The 25,346-nt window shown below is 38.1% G+C and overlaps 1 protein-coding gene across 5 annotated transcripts in view; it reads left to right on the top strand.

Moving 5' to 3' along the window:
* MYO3A (myosin IIIA) overlaps positions 1 to 25,346 on the top strand; it is a 245,594-nt gene that overhangs the window by 140,682 nt on the left and 79,566 nt on the right. For all 5 annotated transcript variants that reach the window (XR_012030791.1, XM_072825306.1, XM_072825307.1 and 2 more), the window contains 3 exons: positions 16,056 to 16,182; positions 20,214 to 20,424; positions 21,220 to 21,367. Coding sequence is in view for 4 of the 5 variants with exons in the window: in XM_072825306.1 (XP_072681407.1) it covers positions 16,056 to 16,182; positions 20,214 to 20,424; positions 21,220 to 21,367 (486 nt within the window). In the remaining variant the exon portion in view is untranslated. The remainder of the gene's footprint in view (positions 1 to 16,055; positions 16,183 to 20,213; positions 20,425 to 21,219; positions 21,368 to 25,346) is intronic.

Below are 25,346 nucleotides of genomic sequence, written 5' to 3'. Positions count from 1 at the left end.
TCCCTTTCACTATTATTTATATTCCCCAAATGAATGAGAACATACAATGTTTGTCCTTCTCCGACTGACTTACTTCACTCAGCATAATACCCTCCAGTTCCATCCACGTTGAAGCAAATGGTGGGTATTTGTCATTTCTAATAGCTGAGTAATATTCCATTGTATACATAAACCACATCTTCTTTATCCATTCATCTTTTGTTGGACACCGAGGCTCCTTCCACAGTTTGGCTATCGTGGCCATTGCTGCTATAAACATCGGGGTGCAGGTGTCCCGGCGTTTCATTGCATTTGTATCTTTGGGGTAAATCCCCAACAGTGCAATTGCTGGGTCGTAGGGCAGGTCTATTTTTAACTGTTTGAGGAACCTCCACACAGTTTTCCAGAGTGGCTGCACCAGTTCACATTCCCACCAACAGTGTAAGACGGTTCCCTTTTCTCCGCATCCTCTCCAACATTTGTTGTTTCCTGCCTTGTTAATTTTCCCCATTCTCACTGGTGTGAGGTGGTATCTCATTGTAGTTTTGATTTGTATTTCCCTGATGGCAAGTGATGCAGAACATTTTCTCATATGCATGTTGGCCATGTCTATGTCTTCCTCTGTGAGATTTCTCTTCATGTCTTTTGCCCATTTCATGATTGGATTGTTTGTTTCTTTGGTGTTGAGTTTAATAAGTTCTTTATAGATCTTGGAAACTAGCCCTTTATCTGATACGTCATTTGCAAATATCTTCTCCCATTCTGTAGGTTGTCTTTTAGTTTTGTTGACTGTATCCTTTGCTGTGCAAAAGCTTCTTATCTTGATGAAGTCCCAATAGTTCATTTTAGCTTTTGTTTCTTTTGCCTTCGTGGATGTATCTTGCAAGAAGTTACTATGGCCGAGTTCAAAAAGGGTGTTGCCTGTGTTCTTCTCTAGGATTTTGATGGAATCTTGTCTCACATTTAGATCTTTCATCCATTTTGAGTTTAGCTTTGTGTATGGTGCAAGAGAGTGGTCTAGTTTCATTCTTCTGCATGTGGATGTCCAATTTTCCCAGCACCATTTATTGAAGAGACTGTCTTTCTTCCAATGGATAGTCTTTCCTCCTTTATCGAATATTAGTTGCCCATAAAGTTCAGGGTCCACTTCTGGATTCTCTATTCTGTTCCACTGATCTATGTGTCTGTTTTTGTGCCAGTACCACACTGTCTTGATGACCACAGCTTTGTAGTACAACCTGAAGTCTGGCATTGTGATGCCCCCAGCTATGGTTTTCTTTTTAAAAATTCCCCTGGCTATTCGGGGTCTTTTCTGATTCCACACAAATCTTAAAATAATTTGTTCTAACTCTCTGAAGAAAGTCCATGGTATTTTGATAGGGATTGCATTAAACGTGTATATTGTCCTGGGTAACATTGACATTTTCACAATATTAATTCTGCCAATCCATGAGCATGGAATATTTTTCCATCTCTTTGTGTCTTCCTCAATTTCTTTCAGAAGTGTTCTATAGTTTTGAGGGTATAGATCCTTTACATCTTTGGTTAGGTTTATTCCTAGGTATCTTATGCTTTTGGGTGCAATTGTAAATGGGATTGACTCCTTAATTTCTCTTTCTTCAGTCTCATTGTTAGTGTATAGAAATGCCACTGACTTCTGGGCATTGATTTTGTATCCTGCCACGCTACCGAATTGCTGTATGAGTTCTAGCAATCTTGGGGTGGAGACTTTTGGGTTTTCTATGTAGAGTATCATGTCATCGGCGAAGAGGGAGAGTTTGACTTCTTCTTTGCCAATTTGAATGCCTTTAATGTCTTTTTGTTGTCTGATTGCTGAGGCTAGGACTTCCAGTACTATGTTGAACAGCAGTGGTGAGAGTGGACATCCCTGTCTTGTTCCTGATCTTAGGGGAAAGGCTCCTAGTGCTTCCCCATTGAGAATGATATTTGCTGTGGGCTTTTCATAGATGGCTTTTAAGATGTCGAGGAATGTTCCCTCTATCCCTACACTCTGAAGAGTTTTGATCAGGAATGGATGCTGTATTTTGTCAAATGCTTTCTCTGCATCCAATGAGAGGATCATATGGTTCTTGGTTTTTCTCTTGCTGATATGATGAATCACATTGATTGTTTTACGGGTGTTGAACCAGCCTTGTGTCCCAGGGATAAATCCTACTTGGTCATGGTGAATAATTTTCTTAATGTATTGTTGGATCCTATTGGCCAGTATCTTGTTGAGAATTTTTGCATCCATGTTCATCAGGGATATTGGTCTGTAATTCTCCTTTTTGGTGGGGTCTTTGTCTGGCTTTGGAATTAAGGTGATGCTGGCTTCATAGAACGAATTTGGAAGTACTCCATCTCTTTCTATCTTTCCAAACAGCTTTAGGAGAATAGGTATGATTTCTTCTTTAAACATTTGATAAAATTCCCCTGGGAAGCCATCTGGCCCTGGACTCTTGTGTCTTGGGAGGTTTTTGATGATTGCTTCAATTTCCTCCCTGGTTATTGGCCTGTTCAGGTTTTCTATTTCTTCCTGTTCCAGTTTTGGTAGTTTGTGGCTTCCCAGGAATGCGTCCATTTCTTCTAGATTGCCTAATTTATTGGCGTATAGCTGTTCATAATATGTTTTTAAAATCGTTTGTATTTCCTTGGTGTTGGTAGTGATCTCTCCTTTCTCATTCATGATTTTATTAATTTGAGTCTTCTCTCTCTTCTTTTGAATAAGGCTGGCTAATGGTTTATCTATCTTATTAATTCTTTCAAAGAACCAACTCCTGGTTCTGTTGATCTGTTCCACAGTTCTTCTGGTCTCAATTTCGTTGAGTTCTGCTCGAATCTTTATTAACTCCCTTCTTCTCTTGGGTGTAGGATCTATTTGCTGTTTTTTCTCTAGCTTCTTTATGTGTAAGGTTAGCTTTTGTATTTGAGTTCTTTCCAGTTTTTGAATGGATGCTTGTATTGTGATGTATTTCCCCCTTAGGACTGCTTTTGCTGCATCCCAAAGATTTTGAACGGTTGTATCTTCATTCTCATTAGTTTCCATGAATCTTTTTAATTCTTCCTTAATTTCCTGGTTGACCCTTTTATCTTTTAGCAGGATGGTCCTTAACCTCCACGTGTTTGAGGTCCTTCCAAACTTCTTGTTGTGATTTAGTTCTAATTTCAAGGCATTATGGTCCGAGAATATGCAGGGGACAATCCCAATCTTTTGGTATCGGCTCAGACCCGATTTGTGTCCCAATATGTGGTCTATTCTGGAGAAAGTTCCATGTGCGCTTGAGAAGAATGTGTATTCAGTTGAGTTTGGATGTAAAGTTCTGTAAATATCTGTGAAATCCATCTGGTCCAGTGTATCATTTAAAGCTCTCGTTTCTTTGGAGATGTTGTGCTTAGAAGACCTATCGAGTATAGAAAGAGCTAGATTGAAGTCACCAAGTATAAGTGTATTATTATCTAAGTATTTCTCCACTTTGGTTAATAATTGATTTATATATTTGGCAGCTCCCACATTCGGAGCATATATATTGAGGATTGTTAAGTCCTCTTGTTGAATACATCCTTTAAGTATGATATAGTGTCCCTCTTCATCTCTCACTACAGTCTTTGGGGTAAATTTTAGTTTATCTGATATAAGGATGGCTACCCCTGCTTTCTTTTGAGGACCATTCGAGTGGTAAATGGTTCTCCAACCTTTTATTTTCAGGCTGTAGGTGTCCTTCTGTCTAATGAGTCTCTTGTAGACAGCAAATAGATGGGTCCTGCTTTTTTATCCAATCTGAAACCCTGCGCCTTTTGATGGGGTCATTAAGCCCGTTCACATTCAGAGTTACTATTGAAAGATATGAGTTTAGTGTCATCATGATATCTATTCAGTCTTTGTTTTTGTGGACTGTTCCACTGAATTTCTTCTTAAAGGGGAATTTTAAGAGTCCCCCTTAAAATTTCTTGCAGAGCTGGTTTGGAGGTCACATACTCTTTTAGTTGCTGCCTGTCTTGGAAGCTCTTTATCTCTCCTTCCATTTTGAATGAGAGCCTTGCTGGATAAAGTATTCTTGGTTGCATGTTCTTCTCATTTAGGACCCTGAATATATCCTGCCAGCCCTTTCTGGCCTGCCAGGTCTCTGTGGAGAGGTCTGCTGTTACCCTAATACTCCTCCCCATAAAAGTCAGGGATTTCTTGTCTCTTGCTGCTTTAAGGATCTTCTCCTTATCTTTGGAATTTGCAAGCTTCACAATTAAATGTCGAGGTGTTGAACGGTTTTTATTGATTTTAGGGGGGGATCTCTCTATTTCCTGGATCTGAATGCCTGTTTCCCTTCCCAGATTAGGAAAGTTTTCAGCTAGAATTTGTTCAAATACATATTCTGGCCCTCTGTCCCTTTCGGCGCCCTCGAGAACCCCAATGAAACGTAGGTTTTTCTTCCTCAGGCTGTCGTTTATTTCCCTTAATCTATCTTCATGGTCTTTTAATTGTTTGTCTCTTTTTTCCTCAGTTTCCCTCTTTGCTATCAACTTGTCTTCTATGTCACTCACTCGTTCTTCCACCTCGTTAACCCTCGTCGTTAGGACTTCTAGTTTGGATTGCATCTCATTCAATTGATTTTTAATTTCTGCCTGATTAGCTCTAAATTCTGCAGTCATGAAGTCTCTTGAGTCCTTTATACTTTTTTCTAGAGCCACCAGTAGCTGTATAATAGTGCTTCTGAATTGGCTTTCTGACATTGAATTGTAATCCAGATTTTGTAACTCTGTGGGAGAGAGGACTGTTTCTGATTCTTTCTTTTGAGATGAGGTTTTCCTTCTAGTCATTTTGCTCAGTGCAGAGTGGCCAAAAGCAAGTTGTATTGGGAAAAAGAGAAAAAGAGAGGAGAGAAAGAAGGAAAGAAAAGAGAAAGAGAAAAAAAAGGGAAGAGAAAAAAAACGAAAGAAAAAAAAAGAAGAAAAAGAGAAAAAGAAAGGAGAAAAAAAAGGGGGGGTGGGGGAAGGAAACAAATCAAAAAGCAAAAAAAAAAACAAAAAACAAACAAACAAAAAAAACAAAAAACCAAAAAAAAAAAAAGGAACCACAGGGGAGTATCTTCTGATTCTGTGTTCTTTAAGTCCCTTGGCTTCTCCTGGAAGTTGTCAGTCTAGCTGGTCTTCTGGGGGAGGGGCCTGTTGTGCTGATTTTCAGGTGTTAGCAGTTGGGGGAGCTGCTCTGCCCCTGCCTGGTGCAGGGCTCAGTGGGGGTTGTTTACCCCGTGAGGCCGCAGGAGGAACAGCCCCAGTGGCGGGGCAGCTCTGGAAACCTGGATTCAGCTCCAGGAACTCCGTCTGCAGGGCCTGGAGGCTCCGGGGCGGGGCCGCTGATCTGCTCAGCTGGGGCAGGAGCGTCCTCGCTGTCCTGGGCCCTCCCAGCGTCTGCCTGTCCCGGGGGAGGCCGGATCCTGGGCTGTGTCCCGGCGCCCTGTGCTCCGGAGCCTGCGCTGGTGGATTCGCGCTCCCGGGGCCGCGCAGCCCCCTCCGCGGAGCCGCCCCCGAGCCCCTCCGAGCTGCTCGGGTCCCGCCGTGCGCGCTGCAGCCCTTAGGGAGCTCGGCGCACTCTCCTGGGCGCGCAGTTGCTGTTACTGTCCCCGGGGAACCCGAGGGCATCCCCTCCCTCCTGGGTCCTGCTCCACCTCCCCGCGAGCCCCTTTCCCCCCGGGAAGGTCGGTGCAGCTCCTGCTCCTCCGGGACGGGGCTCTCCTGTCCTGGGGACACTCGCCCCGGCCTCAGCCCGGCTCCTTGCGGGGCCCCTCCCCCCTGGAGGCCTTTTGTTTCTTTATTTCTTTTTCCCCCGTCTTCCTACCTTGATAGAAGCGCGAACTCTTCTCACTGTAGCATTCCAGCTGGTCTCTCTTTAATTCTCAGGCCGAATTCATAGATTTTCAGGATAATTTGAAGGTTTTCTAGGTAGTTTGGTGGAGACAGGTGATTTGGAGACCCTGCTCTTTCGCCATCTTGCTCCTCCCCCCTGAACTCATCATTTTAAGGCAGAGCTATCCCCTTCTAAAGGGAAGGCAGTCAACAATAATTTAGTCAATTGGTCCATTTGCTTTCCAGAAAATAGTATTTCTAAAGATGTGCATGTTCTTGACATAAAGTTTGCTGCTAAGTGCATTTTCTCCAAATATGGAGCTATAAGATGTTACCACTAAGTAATATACTCTTGCTTTCTCTTTAAAAGCTTTTGGCTGCACATTGGGTATCTTGCTGCAAGCCATTGGGGAGGATATTCTCAAGACCTGGAATCTAAGGAGTGAAGTTGGATCTCTGCCAATTGAGTGAGGCTGGAAAAGAAGTAGAGATAAATAGCTTTTCTTTTGACTTAAAATTAGGGCCCTACCTTTAGGCCCTCATGGTAGGTTTGGATAAAAACCAAGATAATCTTTGTCCATCAGGAAACACTTAAACTTTTAGAGTTCATTTTTTTCTAATGTGACAGACCTTCTCTCTGTCAGTGCATTCGATAGCTTTTAGGCTATAAATGGGACACAGAATCCATTGTTTGATAAGATTTCTGAAGGTTTTGGAGGAAGCTTTTACTCTGCTCTTAGCTATGTTACTGTGAAGAGCTTTCTCCTGAGAGACAAGATGCCTGTTTCTTATAGTGGCCAGTGTATGAATCTCATTTCCCTGTCCCGCCCTCACAAAAGAGAAGACAACCACAACAAAAGTTGCATGATGACTGGATGGGTATATGAGGATGGGAGAATTGGCTTGACCAATAGCAACCTTTGATGGAGAGCAGGAAGAGAGACAATGAGGATGGCATAGGAGTTTGACCATGGAGGGATTCTTAAGTGTATAGAGTTTACCGTGTTCATCTCACATAAAAAGTAGACTGGTGTACACCCTTGTATGTGCTCTGAGGTCTGGATGTGGCATCGTGTCGTGCTGAAAATTGTTAACCTAACCTGACTACCTTCTGGGAACAATGAATAAACTGTCATATTCAGAGTCACAGATAACCCTAACACATTCCTAATAAAATAGTTTATTGTTGTAGGTAAATGTGTTTGTCGTCAGTTCAGCTCTAAGCGAGGAGGTCCCTGACTCGGGAGGCATTAGTTTCAGCCGTGTTCCAGGTCTCCTCCTTATGCTCTACTTCAGATGTCCCAAGCATCACAGGTGGTCACTTGGGTCTTTTGCTCTCTGGCTTATAGGACCAAGATCTTGTCCTCCCCTAAGTGTTTCAGCGCTGTATAATCCTAGATTGGCTGCATCATGAGTAAAAAAATAAGTTTGCAGCTCTACTGGCTGACATGGTACCAATTAGTTTAACCCTAACTCTACCCTGACCCTAGTCCCTCCCTGGGCCCACCTTCCTCACTGGCAAAACTGACATTCAAATCTGGTTCTTCCCCTTTCACTCCTCCTCCCTAACCCAGCCCTTACCCACTGCTTATACCTATGGAGACAAATAAACTTAAGCCCTGGAGGTATCCTGACTCTTAAAGCAGAAGCCAATTTATTTGTGGGTGCAGTGAGTAATGAAAAAAGGAGCCCTCTACCTTTTTCTCCAGTCCTTGGTTATAAGATGAATGTTGCTAGTGATAGATGCTTCTTTGGACTGTGGTCTGGCCCTGTTGGTTGACCAGTTAGGGGGACACATCAGAGGTTAACTGCATCTCAGGGCATTCTCCAAACTGGATGTGGTGTCTTACACCAGGCAGGCAGTTCCTGCTTCTGACCAGGGCTGGATCTCTTTGTATTCTTTTCCCCACTTTTGTCATCATAAGAAGAGCTGATCTTTTTAGCAATTCCCTCCCCCATAGGTTGCTATCTTAGAAGCAGAGAATTATTTTTAATTGGTTTGTTTACTTCTAAGCCCCCTCATTAGAGGCAGAGTTTTACATATATTTGGCTCAGCTCCTTTCTCTTGCTTGGGAGACCGATATTTAGTAACATTAAAATGAAACCAGTACAGTTAACATCCACTGACAATTATAATTCACTTCTCTAAAACATAATATTCCAAACTTAAACATACTCAGTGTTTGCTGAACATGCAAACATCTAAACACACAGCTTAGAATAAAGGAAACAAAAAATCTGTTTCTGGAGTGAAGCACAAGCACAATCACTGCTAAATATCTTATGAAGACTCCTAATCAAGTACCGGGCGGCTCTCCTAAGATGTGGTGTCTCCCATCCAAGAGCAGAGACTCTGAGACCTAGCAGGGCAGACCATTCAGGTTTGGAGATAGTAGAATTAAACTGAGTAGATATTTACTTCCTTTTTATCCAAATCCTGATTTTTTTTTTAATCCCACTGGCTTTGTTGGTATGTCCTATGTCAATGGCTGCTTCAGTTCCATTTTGGCATTAGGCAGCTTTTGATATCAAGTTGAGTAGTATGATTCTCACATTCCCCAAGCACAGCTTGAAGCCTTCACACTTCACTGCAGCATACTTACAGTGATTCTTCAGGATGAGCATCTCTTTCTCCCTCTTTCTTTCTCTCTCTCCTTATCATTCTCTGATGTTGATAGCACCTGGTGTATGTGTTCCTTTAAAGATCCATAGGGGCTGCAGTTCACTTGTGTACTGGTTGAGTCAGCATAATCCAAAGGAATGGCAGGCAAAGCAAAATCACATATTCTCTAAAATATCACCCTTACTGGAAAACTCTAAAAGTTTTTAAAACATATGACTTTCCTAAGCCATTTTCCTGCCAGTTTTTTTTTTTTAATTTTTATTTATGATAGTCACACAGAGAGAGAGAGAGAGAGAGGCAGAGACATAGGCAGAGGGAGAAGCAGGCTCCATGCACCGGGAGCCCGACGTGGGATTCGATCCTGGGTCTCCAGGATCGCGCCCTGGGCCAAAGGCAGGCGCCAAACCGCTGCGCCACCCAGGGGTCCCTTTCCTGCCAGTTTTAAAATAAATGAATACTAGTTTTATGATTCAACTTATTTTAGAGATACTATTTACTATGTCATGACAGGAATTTTTATTTGTTTTTCTTTGCACAGTCATATGTCTTAAGTATAAGATGAAAATACCTTTGTCTAATTTTGCTTCCATTTCTTATGTCTAAAATAACAATCTAATACGTTTGCTTTGGACTATGAGTTATCACTTTTATTATGAAAAATAGTATGTATGAAAGAAATTTTTTAATATTTAAGTGAATTTCTGTGAAATGCTTCATCTTAAAAACTTGGTTTTGGCTGTGATGAGAGAGGCATATCAGTCCTTTTTAGTCATCTGATAAGGATTTAAAAAAATAAGTGGATACCTACTTGTCTTCATTCAAAATGCATAAAATAAGTTATAATTCTAGAATGTCATAACTTAGTCAACATCGATGACCTGAATTAAATAAATGACAGGACCCAGGAACGTTGTCAATTAAAATAACAATAATTCTGTAGTAGGGATTCAGGACCTGTGAGTTAAAGTCCTTGGCATGGCTTGTCTCTATCTCTGTATCCTTAGACCAATAACTGAATCTCTCTGATACAGTTTCATTATCAGTACAGTAAGTGTCATTATCTGTGATTTGATAACTACAATTGAGAGCTCTTTAATTTTATTCTACTCTTTGCAGATTGGTCATGTCATTTTATGGCTTTAATTCAAAAAATTTAATTTTATGTGCAAAATTCAACCTACATACAGAGAACATATTAAGATCCCTTATATATGAACAACTGCAAATGCTAATGGCAGAGCTTCTCCTTTCCTCCCATCAGTTCCTGTCTGGCTGGTAATGTGGGCTCTGATAGTGTCCTGGCCTATGGGGACCCGCTCTGGTCTGATCCTCCCTATCCTGCCTTCTCTGCCCTTTCTCAATGGCAGCATCAGCATTTTGGCTCTCCCAGGACTAGACTGAGTAGTGCCACCCCCCTCAGCCTGGGCCACTGTCACTTTGTCACTCTCTGTGGTGATTGGCACCTACTTAGAGGTCCAGGAATTTTCCTTTTTCTCACCACTCTCTTGAATGGGGTAAGGAAAAGTTTACTGTCACTTAATCAACCCAAAAGAAAACAGCTTGACCAGCATTAATTGAGTGCCGTGAATGAAGCACAATCTCTATTCTCAGTGAGTTTATAATCTGATAGAAGATACATACATTAAGCATAATTTCAAGAAAATATAATCAATTCCATGATAACAAGCAGAGAATGTTCTAGAAACATGAAATCTAGTGGTTGGTCACTACAAGGTTCTAAGAAGAGATTATAAGAGTGAGGAAAAGAGAAACATGAAATGGAGCTAAGGTGTGAAAACATGGAATTCTTGGGAACCTACACCGACGTGTCATTATGATCCAAAGTCCATAATTGACATTAGGATTCACTCTTGGTGAAAACGCAAGTTTTCAATTCCTTTGGGTAAATGCTGTGGATCTCAGTTGCTCGATTATATGGTAAGAGTATGTTTAGTTTTGTAGGAAACTATCAAACTGTCTACCAAGGTGGCTGTAACCATTTGCATTCACACCAGCAGTGAAGGAGACTTCTTGTTGCTCTGCATCCTGGTCAGCATTTGGTGATATCAGTGTTTGGGATTTTGGCCAATCTAAGAGGTATGCCATGGTACCCCCTTATGGTTTTAATTTGCATTTCCTGGATGACACATGGTATAAAACATTTTTCATAGGCTTGTTTGCCATCTCTTTTTTTGTAAGGTGTCTGTTAAGGTCTTTTTTTTTTTATTGGGTTGGTTAATTTAATTGGGTTGATTTTTTTACTGTTGAATTTTAAAAAAATCTCTGTTTTGGATAATAGTCTTTTATCAGATGTGCCTTTCACAAATATTCTCTTCCACTCTATGGCTTGTCTTCTCATTCTCTTGTTACATCTTTTATTTCAATTTGTGCATGTAACAATCTTTGTACAAGAATAGAAACAACTTTGGGTCAACTCCACTCACTTAACTCATAAATATAACCGTAAGTTGTCTGAAATGGACATAATTAATTATGTATTTTAAGTGCCTGAAACTATGTAAAAATTTAGTACATCTCAATCTTCCAGATATTTTAAATGACTGGCATAGCAATCTTACAAGGACCAATAAGGACTTTCTAAACTTTCTAGTCCTTTAACTAAATCTTAAGCACCTAAGCTTATTAGCCCTGAAAATATGATCATTCAAAATTATTAATGTAGTAGATCATGTTATCTTATTTATGTGAATACAATTTGCAAGTAAATTGTTAGGCTTTTCAAATTAAAATTATAAGTGTATTACCAACTAAGTGTTTAAATTCAAGTCACAAAAGTCATTGTCAGATTGTTTTACAATGTCTATAATATTATCTAAAGATTTTAGATAGTTAAGAATAAACACACTGATTATCCCAAGGTCATACATCTTATTCATAAAGCATTGATACTATATTTCTTTGCTGGGGCTGCCATAACAAAGCACCATTGAGTGATTATTTAAACAACAGAAATGTATTTCCTCACAGTTATAGATTAGAAGTCTGTGACAAGTTTGGTTTTTTTTCTGAGGGCTGTGAGAGAGAATCTGCTCCATGCCTCTTCCCTACTTTCTAATGATTCCCTGGCAATTCTTAGTGATCCTTGGATTACAGATGCCTCACCTTGAGGTCATCTTCTTCACGTGGCAGGGGGCACCTGGTTGGCTCAGTTGGTAAAGCTTGTGACTCTTGCTGTTGGGGTTGTGAGTTTGAGCACTATGTTGGGTGTAGAGATTATTTAAAAATAGAAATCTTGGGATCCCTGGGTGACTCAGTGGTTTAGCACCTGCCTTTGGCCCAGGGTGTGATCCTGGAGTCCCGGGATCAAGTCCCATGTTGGGCTCCCAGCGTGGAGCCTGCTTCTCCCTCTGCCTGTGTCTCTGCCTCTCTCTCTATATATATATATATGTCTATCATGAATAAATAAATAAAACCTTAAAAAAAATAGAAACCTTTTTTTTAAAGAAGTTCTTCTTCATGTGACATTCTCCATGGGAAGAGTTCTCATACTCTTACTATGTGATCCAGCAATCAGGGTTCTTGGTATGTACCTAAAAGAATTGAAAACTTATGTCCACACAAAAACCTGTGCACGAATGTTTGCAGAAGTCTTATTCATAATTGCCAAACTTGAAGTAACTGAGATGTCAAGTTCAGTGGGCAAGTGGATAAATAAACTGTGGTATATCCCAGCAAGGGGATATTATTCAGCGCTAAAAAGAAATAAGTTGTCAAGCCATGAAAAGACATGGTGGAACCTTAAATGCACTTTACTGATGAAAGAAGCCAATCTGAAAGAGCCATATACTGTAGGATTCCAACTATATGACATTCTGGAAAAGGCAAAACTATGGAAATAGTAAAAGATCAGTGGTGGTTAGAGGTTGTGAGAAAGAGAGATAGATAACTAGGCAGAGCACAAAGGATTTTTAGGCCAATGGAAATACTCTGTATGATACTATGATGGTAGGTATGTGTCATTATACATTTGTAAAAATCCCAAGAATGTACACCACCAAGAGTGAACTCTGATATAAATGATGGACTTTGGGTGATAATGCTGTGTCAGTGTAGGTTCATTGATTATAACATGTATCACTCTAATGCAGGATGTTGATCATGGGGGAAGGTGTGTGTGTGGAGTGGGGAGGACAGGAGCGACATAGGAACTCTGCACTAGCCACTCAGTTGTGTTGTGAACCTAAAGCTACTCTAAAATAAAGCTTGTTAATTAAAAAAAAAAAAAAAACTATAATAAAAAGAGGAAGTAGAGCGACACCTGGGTGGCTCAGCAGTTGAGCGTCTGCCTTCGGCTTAGGGTGTGATCCCATCTGGGGATTGAGTCCCACATCAGGCTCCCTGAGAGGAACCTGCTTCTCCCTCTGTCTATGTCTCTGCCTCTTTCTCTGTGTCTCTCATGAATAAATAAATAAAATCTTTTAAAAATTTAAGTTTAGTAACTTGAATTTTTAAAAAATAAAATAAAATACAGGAAGTAGAAATATATAGAAATGATCCATATAGAAATTCAGTATAGGAAATGATCCATATCCTTTGGTTTTATGAGTATTTAAATCGGTTGAGAGCAGAAATTATTATTTATTGGTATTTACCTAATATCTCACATAGTGCTTAATAGTCAACAGATGACAGTTGAATGAATGGATGGATGGGTGGATGATTGATTGTAAGAGGTGTAGTACAATAAACTTCTAGGAGAGGAAGAGTACTTCTAACAGAATTGCTTTGCCTTAGGCAGATTAACTCAGTGTAGAGAAGAGTGACCTCACCCTACACATGTAGTTTTGAGTTGCTGTCCACCTAGCAGATCAGCCTAGTGTACAAGAACAGAAGCAAAGCAGAAATGTCCAGAGCAGCTGTAGAGTAGATTGGAGGCTGATACATCAGAACAATGAAGGTCTGACTCTCCAACAAACCACAACTGTGTTTGTCCTTGAAGATACTGTAAAAGTAGCAGCAATCCAACCTCCTCAAGTACAGACAAAGCTATATAGCAAGAGGTGGAGTATGTAGAGGGAATTGTGAATGTTTTCCAGACTCTGAAGAGCACTTGCAGTACACTTTTCCTGCAAGTCACTCACCAACTCTTCTTCCTGGGAAGATATAGCACATTCAGTGGGCTGGCAATCAGGATTCAAATCTCAGTTCATTCAATTATGGAAACTTGGTAGATTGCTTTATGCCTTGGTAGTTTTATACATAAAATGAAAAAATGTCCTTGCACTCATTATTGTTAACCATCAAACAAAAATTGTTTTGTACTCCTTGGGGTAATCAGCATTTGAGATGATTAGTCTTTGTAGCATGAATAACCCAAGTGCTTGGTCAAGGTCATAACTCTACCTGAGGTCAGGCCCCTTTGAGCCCCATCAGCCTAGATCCCAAGCCAAACTGAGCCAGGGCCCTCATTTGCTGCTGTCTTCTGAGCCTCCAACTTTAATCCAAAAGAGCATTGTGATTCTAGGATATCAAGGAGAGCCCCAGTCTAGAAAAATTATACAGTCATTCTAAACAATTGAATAAGAATTAAATGTTGATGGATTCAGCCTGTTATTCTCTATAATGCATCTCTAAATCCTGCTAAAGTATGACTTTGGAACTTACATATCTGAACTTTCCAGTCTGTGATTGACAAACACACAAAGTTTTGAAGGAACATAGTTTTCAACAATCTATTTATGGGGTATTCCTGGTGTAGACTATCCATAAGGCCTGTAGCTTCCTCAAGAAAAATCTGCAGGATGTCAGATGCTGTTTTTATTTCTCCATGTGCCATTAAAGCTCATGCTGGTTGCTCCTTTCGAGTTATACATATTACAAATGGACATTCCTCACCAGGAGAATTTTCATAGAAAAATGATTCACATCCACCCCATCGGCATATTTATTGTTTTGCTTCCAAGATGTACCCCAATCAGTCTACCACTTTCCATCTCTACTGCTTACTGTCCTAATCCAAGCCACCATTTCTCACTAGAATCCCACAATAGCTTCCTGTGATTCTACTTTTCCATCTGTCCCCAATTGGTTCATTTCCACATTGTAGGCAGACTCATCAGTTTAAAATATCACAACTACCAGCTTTGAAATTTCTAGTGGCTTCCCATGACAAGTCAAATGAAACCCAAACTCTTTATGGAGGCCCAGGAGGCCTGGCCGATCTTGCCCATGCTCACCTCCCTGGCTCCTATCACACGATCCCTGCCCCTTACTCAATGTCCTCCAGCCTCGCTCTGACTTTCTTCCCTCAAGGCAGGTCCTCGCCCTTGCTGGTCGTCTGCCTGAAATAGTCTGATTCTCATTCTTTTCCTGGCCGATCTCCTTGTGATCCAGACCTCTGCCTCCCAGAGGGCAGCCTTCCCTAACCTCCCTGACTAAAAAGACCCTCCCTGCCCTTCCCAGTCACTCTCCCTCCTGTACATTTTATTTCTTGCATGGCCCATTTTGTTACTGAAAATGTCATGCTTGTCTATTTGTTTCTTTTCTTAATGTCTGCCTTCTCAGCTGCCTGAACACCCTAAGGAAACAAATATCGTAGTCCTGCCTCTCCTGAATTCCCTGTGACTAGAGCAGTGCCTGGCATAAAATATATGTGCATCAGATAAGTGAATATATAGATAGGTACAGATACATCATAATATTCATTCAGTAAATATTTTATTGTGTATATGTTCATTTAATATATATTTATATGTTACATATGAATGAATAAATATCCCTGAAGATTCTTTTTCATATCCAGTTTTTGTTGTTGATTTGTTTTTTTTTCATATCCAGTTTTTATCATGACTTGGAATGTTGAGTGATTGGAATAATCATTTCTGATAAGAGTAGGAGCTGCGCTAGAATAAAGGCCGCAACATAAGTAAACAATAAAGGATTTTGTCTCTTTCCTGTATCTTACTGCAAGTTGAATGTAGTTGGAATGACATGTAGAATTACCATACTCCTTGGTGAAATGCATCCAAGAACAGTGATATGTATGTGTGTGGTTTTGAATGTATTTTTCATGTACCTTATTTAAAAGGGTTTTACTAAAAAATTAAAATAAAATAAAATAAAATATTAAAATAAAAGGGATTTACTACTCTAAACTCTAAGCTGTAGTCCAAAGTTCTCATGCCTGTACTGAAACCACACATATCCTTTGATTTTAGTGCTGGGGTCTTTGGATTTTTCTTTCTTAACTCTCCTTTCTCCTCATATATAACACACTTTTAAGATGGCTTCAAGAAAAATGAACATCTGGAGTGACCATGTTAAGTTCTGAAGTTAAGTTTTACATAGATAGATTTATCTGTGGCCTAACAAATTAGATATTTCTACTTCCTCCTAGGAGAACTCCTCCTTCTATTTTTTATACATATTTGCATTCGCAAAGTATTTTTTTTCAGCACTCACTGGGTAACAGGCACCATGCTCACCTCTCATATTAAAATAACTAATGAGACTGAGCCTACTTGGGTCTCTTAGTCTGACATATCATCTGTGGGATGACTTCTTATGCTGGAGCCTTGGGATTCTTCCCCACTCTGTCTCCGGCCATAGTCACTCCAGGAAAGGGTGATGCTAACATTTTTATGGTGTGTTTCAGCAACTTGGAAGTATATACAGTATACTGGCTGCAATCTTGAATGTCGGCAACATTGAATTTTCTTCTGTAGCAACTGAACACCAGATTGACAAGAGCCACATTTCCAGTCATGCAGCTCTGGAGAACTGTGAGTATTATTATCTTCTCTTCAAAATTGAACTCTTGAAAAGTGTCTAATGAAATACTGTAAGTGTCTTATAAGGATAATTTCAAGCAATTGTACTTTTCTGGAATCCTAAAAATGAAAACTCTAATTCAATTTGTGTAAAATGAAGTTTATGAAGTCCAATATTTAAAACAGATCATCATGCCTACAAATTAACTGATTACTGCAGAAAGCCTTTCTAAAGACAGGCTTTCATGACTATTTTAGGAGCTATTTACATTTCAGTGTAAAAACACAGAATATTCCATTAAAATTTAGTAAACTGATCTGAAAACAGTTAAAATTATTATTTTATAAACTTAGCATCTCTATAATTTTGTAAGTAATAAAGACTTGTATATTTATTTTCATACTGGATGGATTTTATACTCATTCATCCTGATTTTATGATCATTTTCTATATAAGAAGAGTGCATCATGGGATTTGCTTCAGATCAGCTTTTTTTCTCTAACTAGCAGAGTTTGATGAATTATTATAATAACTTAAGATTTTCCACTTAGCTTCTGATGGCATAGCTTTTTTTTTATATAGGAGGTGCCCAATTTAAAAAATTTTTTGATATAAACATAAACCCCCATAATTCCAGATTTGTTATAAGTTTCATTCATAACCTAAGGAATCATGATACAAATTTATATATTTTTCTGATTTATACTTAATCAGGATCAGAATGAGATGTTTTAGGGTAATTTCAGAGGACTAGATACCAACCGTCCCAGTCTGGACCTGTCCCCGGAGCCCTATCATCTCTATCCCACTGTGTCTCTGGAACCAGTTTGGTAAAAGGACTGAGGTTGTCATGTAATGATTGGCATGGACCTGGGAACATATTCTGATTTTTCATATTTAAAGTTAGTTATTGGCACAGAAGGTATTAGATTGATTTTATTTATGTATGTATTTATTTATTTATTTTCTGAGCCATAGAGATCCCTCCAACCCATGATGAACTGGGCATAGATAGATCAGCATAGATCCCAGACTGAACTTTGTTCAGCACATCTAGTATTTTTTGGCGACCTTGAGCCAGTAGCTCCAGGCTGATCTATAGCTCCCAGCAATCCTCAGTTATCAGAAATGGAAGGAAAAACAAAAACAGAAAACTACAATGATAGATTCAGATCTCACCATTGTCATAACTGGAAGAGTTATCAGCCATGAATAGAATGATTTACAACAGAGATATGTTGTAGATATGAGTGTATACTACCAAACTAAGAAATGACTTTGATAATTGAGAACCTATTTCTGTATAGAAGGAGGCAATCATATGGGTCACAGAAGGTTAGTATTAATATGAATGTCATTATAATTCAATAAAGCACTTTCTGGAATAGCCATTCATGGAAAATAGAAATTTTGCTAACTTACTTAAAATGGTTTATAATTAAAGTTGCAAGGAATTATCTCCACACCAAGGCCATGTTTTGAGATGGTTTTGCAGGTGCATTGTTTAAATCAGGCACCAGTTCTATCTATTCAATCTTATAAATATCTCTTGAATCTGATCACTTCTCTTTATCTCCATCATCATCATTCTCACTAAAGACAATATCACTTATTGAGCTAAGAGACCTCCCCATTGTTCATTCTGTATCAATTCTTGAACTTTTCCAGGCCATTCTCCACAGTTCATTCAGAAACCACTTACACATGTACCAGTGGGTTCTCTGAATTTCCCTCTCCCCCTGCTTGTTACTCTCTCCCTCTCCTTTTATCTTCCCACTTAAATTTCTTAATTAGCTTCCCATTCCTTCTGGATAAAGATGATCAAAATTAAGTTTGTCTTACAAGGTATTATACTTAGCATTATATTCCCAAGTAATTTTAATGCTTGGCATGTTGTAAACACTCAGTAAATATATGTCAATAAATAAACAACGTAGGAGTAGAAATAGGCATATTAATCAATGGGAGACACTATCCAGAAATGGCATTACAAGTCCATAGGGAGTCAGTGTTGTAGAGACTGTGAACTAGCTAGCCATTTGAGTGGGGGAGGGGGATTTCAAATTCTTGTCATACACCATATACCAAAATAAATTCCAAGCCTATAACAATTTAAATGCAAAAACACCATAAAAAGTGCTAATCCTGAGATGAGAAAAGACTTGAAGAATTTTATGTGCAAAAAATCAAAAGCAGAAAGGATTTTTAAATGCATATTTGGCCACATAAAACTTCAAATCCTTTCATACTAATACAAGAAAAATAAATGAAATTGTAATACAAGTGAGAAGTGAGAGAAAATATTTGCAACATATACATAAGCAATATGTGTGACTTATAAAGAGCTCTTCTAAATTGATTAGGAAAATTAAATATATCAATGACAAAAGGCAGTTTATAAAATAAAACCACAAATTACTAATAAAAATGTGTAAAGAAGAAAAGTATTTAGCTTCACTAAGAGTCAGTTAAAAACAAATTGAAAAACAGACTTTTTTTTCCTATCAAATTGGCCATTTTCAAAAGTAATCTGTGGTGTCCATGAAATTGCATTGAAATTACTGGTTTTTACTTGACTGATGATAATATAATTGGTTCAGAGTTTTCAAAGAGCAGCTAAATAGTGTACATCAAAAGGCTTAAATATGTTTATATACTCTGACCCAGTTGCTGAACTTAGGCAATTTATGCTAAGACAATAATACAAAACAGGAACAGTTTCATGCCCCAAATATTTATCCCAGCATTCTTTATAATTATGAACATATGGAAACACCCTAATCATCCAACAATGTAAAAATTATTCATATGATATATAGCAGAATTTTATATAGCAAATTAAAATTGTTTATAAGCAATATTTAACAAAATGAGAAATTCTTAAGATATTATATTAAGATAAAATACATATGCAGAATAGTGGCAATAAACATCCCTAAAAGGAAAGGAATGCAGAATGTTAACCTCAAAGTAAGATTTCTGCAGTGAGCTTCTTTACTTCTGCAATCTGAAAAAAGTTCTAGTAATGTTCAATGATTTTAGTCACATAGTCAAGAAATAGCTTGTCCCAAATGCTAAAGGTAAATTCAGAATGTTGAAAGTAATTTGAAAGGAGAACAACTGATTTTAAAAAATAGTCTATCATGTAAGTTTGCATTAAAGATATTTATTGTATTAAAAAATGAATATTTTTATTCACTGAATTTCAGTATTATTCATTTAAAATTCCTGTGATATTTAATTATCATTAAATATGAATATATGTTCCAGGCATCACATTGTAACAAAATTTAATCATTGAAATACATAACTGAGAAGTAGTGTGCTAAAAATATATATATGAATGTCAACATAAGGTTTGTGCTTTTTTGATTCAATATTGCAGAAGTTACATAAAATACTTTTGTTTGGGTGTACCCCTGAAGTCTAAGTAAACTTCCAATTAATTTCTACATTTTGTGGGGCACCTGGGTGGCCCAGTGGTTGAGTGTTTGCCTTTGGCTCAGGTTGTGATCCTGGGGTCCGGGATGGAGTCCTGCATCAAGCTCCCCAGAAGGAGCCTGCTTCTCCCTCTGCCTGTGTCTCTGCCTCTCTCTGTGTGTCTCTCATGAATAAATAAATAAAATCTTTTAAAAAATTCTACATTTTGAAAATGTGTATATAATAATGGTGTCCAAATTATCCCAAATTTATTCATCATGCTTTTAAATTATTTAACATAATTCAGTGGAATTGTGTTTGGCGTTACATAAACAACCACTGGCTTGTACAAATGTATTCCCCCTGTCAGCCAGTTTAGTTTGGGTTGTGCTATATTATTATATTATACAGCAGCCTACATTTGACCAGTCAAATAGAGAAAAATGATTGGAGCCAGGACTACTACTGGCTATTTATAATTTACATTATAAATTCTTCACATATTTATTTCAAGTCATTTGAAGAAGGTAAACTAAGATGCTTTCATTCAATGGGAAGTTACTTCATTGCCAGAACTTTTTCTAACAACACATCTGTTTATTTTACTTTTCTTTTTTTTTAGCTGCTTCTCTGCTTTGCATTCAGGCAGATGAGCTACAAGAAGCTCTTACCTCCCACTGTGTGGTCACTAGAGGAGAAACAATTATACGACCCAATACCGTAGAAAAAGCCACCGATGTCCGAGATGCTATGGCTAAAACTTTATATGGGCGTCTCTTTAGTTGGATAGTCAATCGTATTAACAGCTTGTTGAAGCATGGCACATCACCAAGGTAAACATTCTTATGGAAACATTTTTTTCCCAAATGTCAGATGATATAAATCTGTTTTCCAATTTACTGATTTATGTATGAGTCCCTCTGAAGTTGTTTTTAATTCTTATTATTTAATTGCTAAAGTTCTCTGCTTTATTTCCTACTAGCACTTTATTGGGCCAGATAGCTACAAAATTTTTAAAGTCCTGGGACTTTATTTAAAACTAAAATATTTTTTTAAAAAATAATAAAATAGTATTTATTTGCATTTTAAAGTACTTTACTACAAAATAAATTCAAATGTATTTATATCTTTCTCCAGGTTACCATTTATTCTATATTAAATAACTATGAATGAATAACTCAAAAGTAAATAACAATTCTTTAAAAGAGGTAAAATATTTTTAGCAAGATGTTTTAATTATCCTATAGTGAAAGACTAAATAAAGATAATCTTACACAGAAGTTATGCTTCTCTGCTATAGTGTTTATTGAACATATTTTTGCCATGTCTGAAAGGCTGGCCAGGTTTTCCCTGTGATTCATGAGTGAGTTAGGGCTGCGATCTAGAACCCATGAACCCACAGGAAAAAGTATAGGAGCTATTTCCATAATACCAAATATGTATCTTTTACATATTAAAATTAATGTTACCTACTTTAATTTTATATTCTATGAAGAGATTTTTCACTCTGTGTCTTGGCAGTATTTTCTTAGCTAAATCACAAAAGTAAAACTCTAAGATACCCTGCCTTACTTTCCCTCTTAAGAAACTAAATAAGAACTCAAAATAATGCCTTTTTAATTTTCTAGTGGGAATGATGATGAACTGAGCATTGGCATTCTGGATATATTTGGCTTTGAAAATTTCAAAAAAAATTCCTTTGAGCAGCTGTGCATTAACATTGCAAATGAACAAATTCAGTATTATTTCAATCAACATGTGTTCACTTGGGAACAGGTAAGTCAAAGGTACTATAAAGATGCATGCATGTGTGTGTTATACACAGAATTGTACTAATGAAGCAGGACTTAAATCATCGATTTCAAGCCTTAAATATATAGACAAAGGAAAGATTTTCTTTTCTGCATGATCATAATTAAAACAAAAACAAAACCAGAAAACAAGTATGAATTTGGTGTGTCTTGAAGCATGACCTTGAATGCCCTCCATCTAAAATCAATGCACCCTTTTGCAAAACTTAGCAAGTCTGAGGCTTGTAAACAAAGAAGTTTCTTTGGAAATTTAAGTAAGCAGATGTGTCCAACTGTTTCTCTTTCTGTAAACTGCATAGCTGAAATTCTGTATGAAATTTAAATATCCATCTAAAATGCGTTAAAACTTCAGAATTCTGGTAACTAGGCAACAGAACACAAGATAATGGGTTTGATGCAAATGCCACAAAACGGCAATTTTGTCCGGGTACAGCATGTAATTTATGATTCTGCTTCAAAAATCAGAGACTTACTTGAATTGCATTTGGCAAAGCTGTAGTATTAAAATTACTTCGACTCTTTCGTCAGGTCTAAAAGAAACGGTCATATTTTTTATCATTTAGTATGTCATTGGTCTCCCTTTAATAATATTAAATTGTTTTGTGCTTATGATTAGAACTGAAGTTTTTTTTTAAGTTGGAGATAAGGCAGAGGTACATAAACCTCTTTTGATTCCAAATATTTAGGTTTGTTGAGGATTTGCTTTAAAATTGCATTTTGAAAACACTGGTAGCAAAGGAAAACATTTAAATCTTGACATTTCTTAGGCCAGAAAAGGGACAAAAATGTGAGATTTTTATCTGTGTTTGCACAGCTCTCATCTAGCCCAGGATCTGGTCTATCAAATATCCATTCCTTTTCTTCTTTCTCCGTCTCTGGCTTTGTCTCTGTCTCCCTCTCTCCCTTCTCTCTGCTCCCTCCCTTAGTGCCATCCCTCAGTCTAGATAAATAATGAAATCTTTAAAAATCATTAAAAACAAAAGCCCTTCCCCAACCTGCTTATCTCTCAGCCATGGCCTCTGTCATCCCTTCACAGCCAAATTTCTTGAAATCATATTCAGTATTCATTGCACTGCATTGATTTCTTCTCCATCTGAGTACCCTGAGTCTGTAGCATCTGGCTCTGACCTCAGCCATCCTACTGGAATGGGCCTTGCTGATCTCATCCGTCATTATTAGTATCAGAAACATTTTAGTCTCTACATAATAAGCCTTTCTGTAATTTCCAACCCTGTTGACAGATTCTCATTTCTGGAGAGTCCCTCCTTTGGCATCCCAAATACCAGTACCATCTCCTGTATCATGCCATAAATAAGTAGTTCTCAACTCCAGCTGCATATTAGAATGACTTGGTTATCTTTGTCAAATCCCAGTGCCCAGACCCTGTCCCAGAGCAGTTAAAACAGATCTCTTGGGATGAGACCCAGGCATCAAGGTCTTTTAAAGTTTCCCAGTCTGTTCCAATGCACAGCCAAGGCTGAGAATCACTGTCCTAAATGCTAACTTATGCTCAGTAAGAAAAATCATGTTTCCATTATTTCAATCATCCCCTTCATTATAGTGATGCCCAAGCCCTCATCTCCCACTCCCCATCTTTTTTAACTCCTTGCCTCCATTTAAGACAGCTTCCAGAACTTTATCCAGAATTGAACTTGTCACCTTTCTCTCTTATACTCTTCTTCAGTGAGTGACATCTCTGTCCACCCACTTACTCAAGCCAAAAATGTCATGTTGCCTTTCATTTCTCATTACTGAAATCAAGAAAATTAGTGAGACTTATTCACATACCTACCTCCTCTATACTCCAGTAAAAATATTTGGTTTATAATTTTGCCTTTCTTACAAGGCTGCAAACTCCTTGAGGTCATTTTGTATCTTCAGAGTCTGATGTACAGCAAGTGCTCGATAAATATTTATTAAATTAATATCTATCTTGCTTTAATGCCTCACAGTGTTCACAGAATCCATTCTAACCAGAGCCTGAAACAAGTAAATTTTGTTTGTCTATTTGTTTAGACTTTCTGATAGGGATCTATTAGGATTATCTCCTTTATAGGACTGGCTGCATCTTCACATATTTCCCATCTGATGAATTAGCAGCTTGTGTTGGTAGATCTCTGTGTTTCTTCTCTTTGGGGGGTTGAAGTTAGAACCTACTTTTTTTGGAACTAGTCTTTAAACCAATGTCCATATCTTTCAATAATTATTTGCTTTTCACTTCTTTTAGGGTATTATAGTTTACAGTCCACTTTGATAGCTTTGAATTTTATCCATGATCCTAATGCTCTTAATGCTTTTTGCCCTTGGGCTTGCTGCAAATGAAACTATTCTGGAAGGCTCTTTTAAATATCCTTGAGAGGCTTTCAAGACAAAACAACTCAAAATTGCCCCCAACATATTAAACTTTCAACTGGAATCCAGGATTATACAAAGTAGTTTGAGGAATTAAGGCCATTCATAATCCTTTCAAGCGCCTTCCTAAGGTAACTACCCCAAGAATCCTTGCTTCATAATCTTACAGACCACTGAGTGATCAGATCGATGAATATGTGATCCACTGGATATGGGATTAGTCAGTGATTGTTTTGATATTAACATGTGGGTGCCCATGTTTTGTTTTGTTTTGTTTTCTCACTCTGTCACTTCTGTGTGAATGCAAAAATTGTATCTCAGAAATGCTACCTATAGCTATGTATATTACCTATCGCAGGTAGAGAATGCACTTATTCGGATTTCTATAAATGAGAAACAGCTATTAAGACAAATCATTAATTAAAGTCATGGTCACACTTTCCTTTTCATCATAGGTTTGACCTGAGAGCTCCTTGATTTAATAAAGCCATTATTGCTTATCAGTAGGACATATTATTATCAGTTTCACAGACGTTCAAGCAATCTGGGCAGTCAGAGCAAGAAACAACTCTCTGGCAACACCTTCACAAAAGAAACAATTTCTGGTTCTATTTAAACCAACAAACATTATCTTTACAGACAGTCCTACAACATTGGAATATAAATAAAGGTTTGCTGAAAGGCTTTCCTTATTTCGCTCAAGTTCAGTTGACATGTAATATATAGGGGGACACTCCAGCAAAGTTGGTTATGAAGGTATTTTAAATATTGCTTTCCCATTACTTTCTTTTTGTGTGTGTGTTAATAGCATAATTTGAGAGAACCTGAGCCAGGTGTGCAAGGCCAGCTCTATGCTGTTTTTTTTTCTTAGAACCTTTTTCCACCCAGCGTGGAGCCCAAAGCAGGGCTTGAATTCACAGCACCAAGATCAAGACCTGAGCTGAAGAGTCAGACACTTAACCAGCTGAGCCACCCAGGCTCCCCCCACCCATTAAAACAATAATCAGTACACTATAGTAAAACATTTTTAGTGAAGGAGTTTATGGTACTGATTTAATCCATAGTTTGCTGGGTGGATAGTGTTAAATAATACATAGCTCCTGAAATTTTTCTGGAGTTTGATGTTTCATAATATGTGAAGCTTCCATACTTTTCCAGCATTAGAAGAAACAATATATATATATATATAATTTAGGCATTTATAATTTTCTGTCAGTTTCATTAGTTCATTTGCCAGCCTCCTCTATTACATTTGCATTAGCATTTTTTTAATGATTTTATTTATTTATACATGAGAGATACAGAGAGAGGCAGAGATATAGGCAGAGGGGCAGGACTCAATAGGGACTCATAGGCGGGACTCAATCCAAGGACCCGGGGATCATGACCTGAGCCAAAGTTAGTTGCTCAACCACTGAGCTACCCAGGCACTCCACATTAGCATTATTTTGATGCACACTATTTGCTCCCATATCTCTCAAAAAACTTTAGGTTAGCAGCTTAAAGAGTAGCAGACAAGTAACCACATTCCTGATAAGGGAGACATCTTTTTTACAATAGCCTCCATACTGAATCTCCACACTGACTGTGTA

Source organism: Canis lupus, chromosome 5 (assembly GCF_048164855.1).
Source record: "Canis lupus baileyi chromosome 5, mCanLup2.hap1, whole genome shotgun sequence".
Classification (NCBI taxonomy): Eukaryota; Metazoa; Chordata; class Mammalia; order Carnivora; family Canidae; genus Canis; species Canis lupus.
This window is presented reverse-complemented; position numbering and strand designations above follow the sequence as displayed.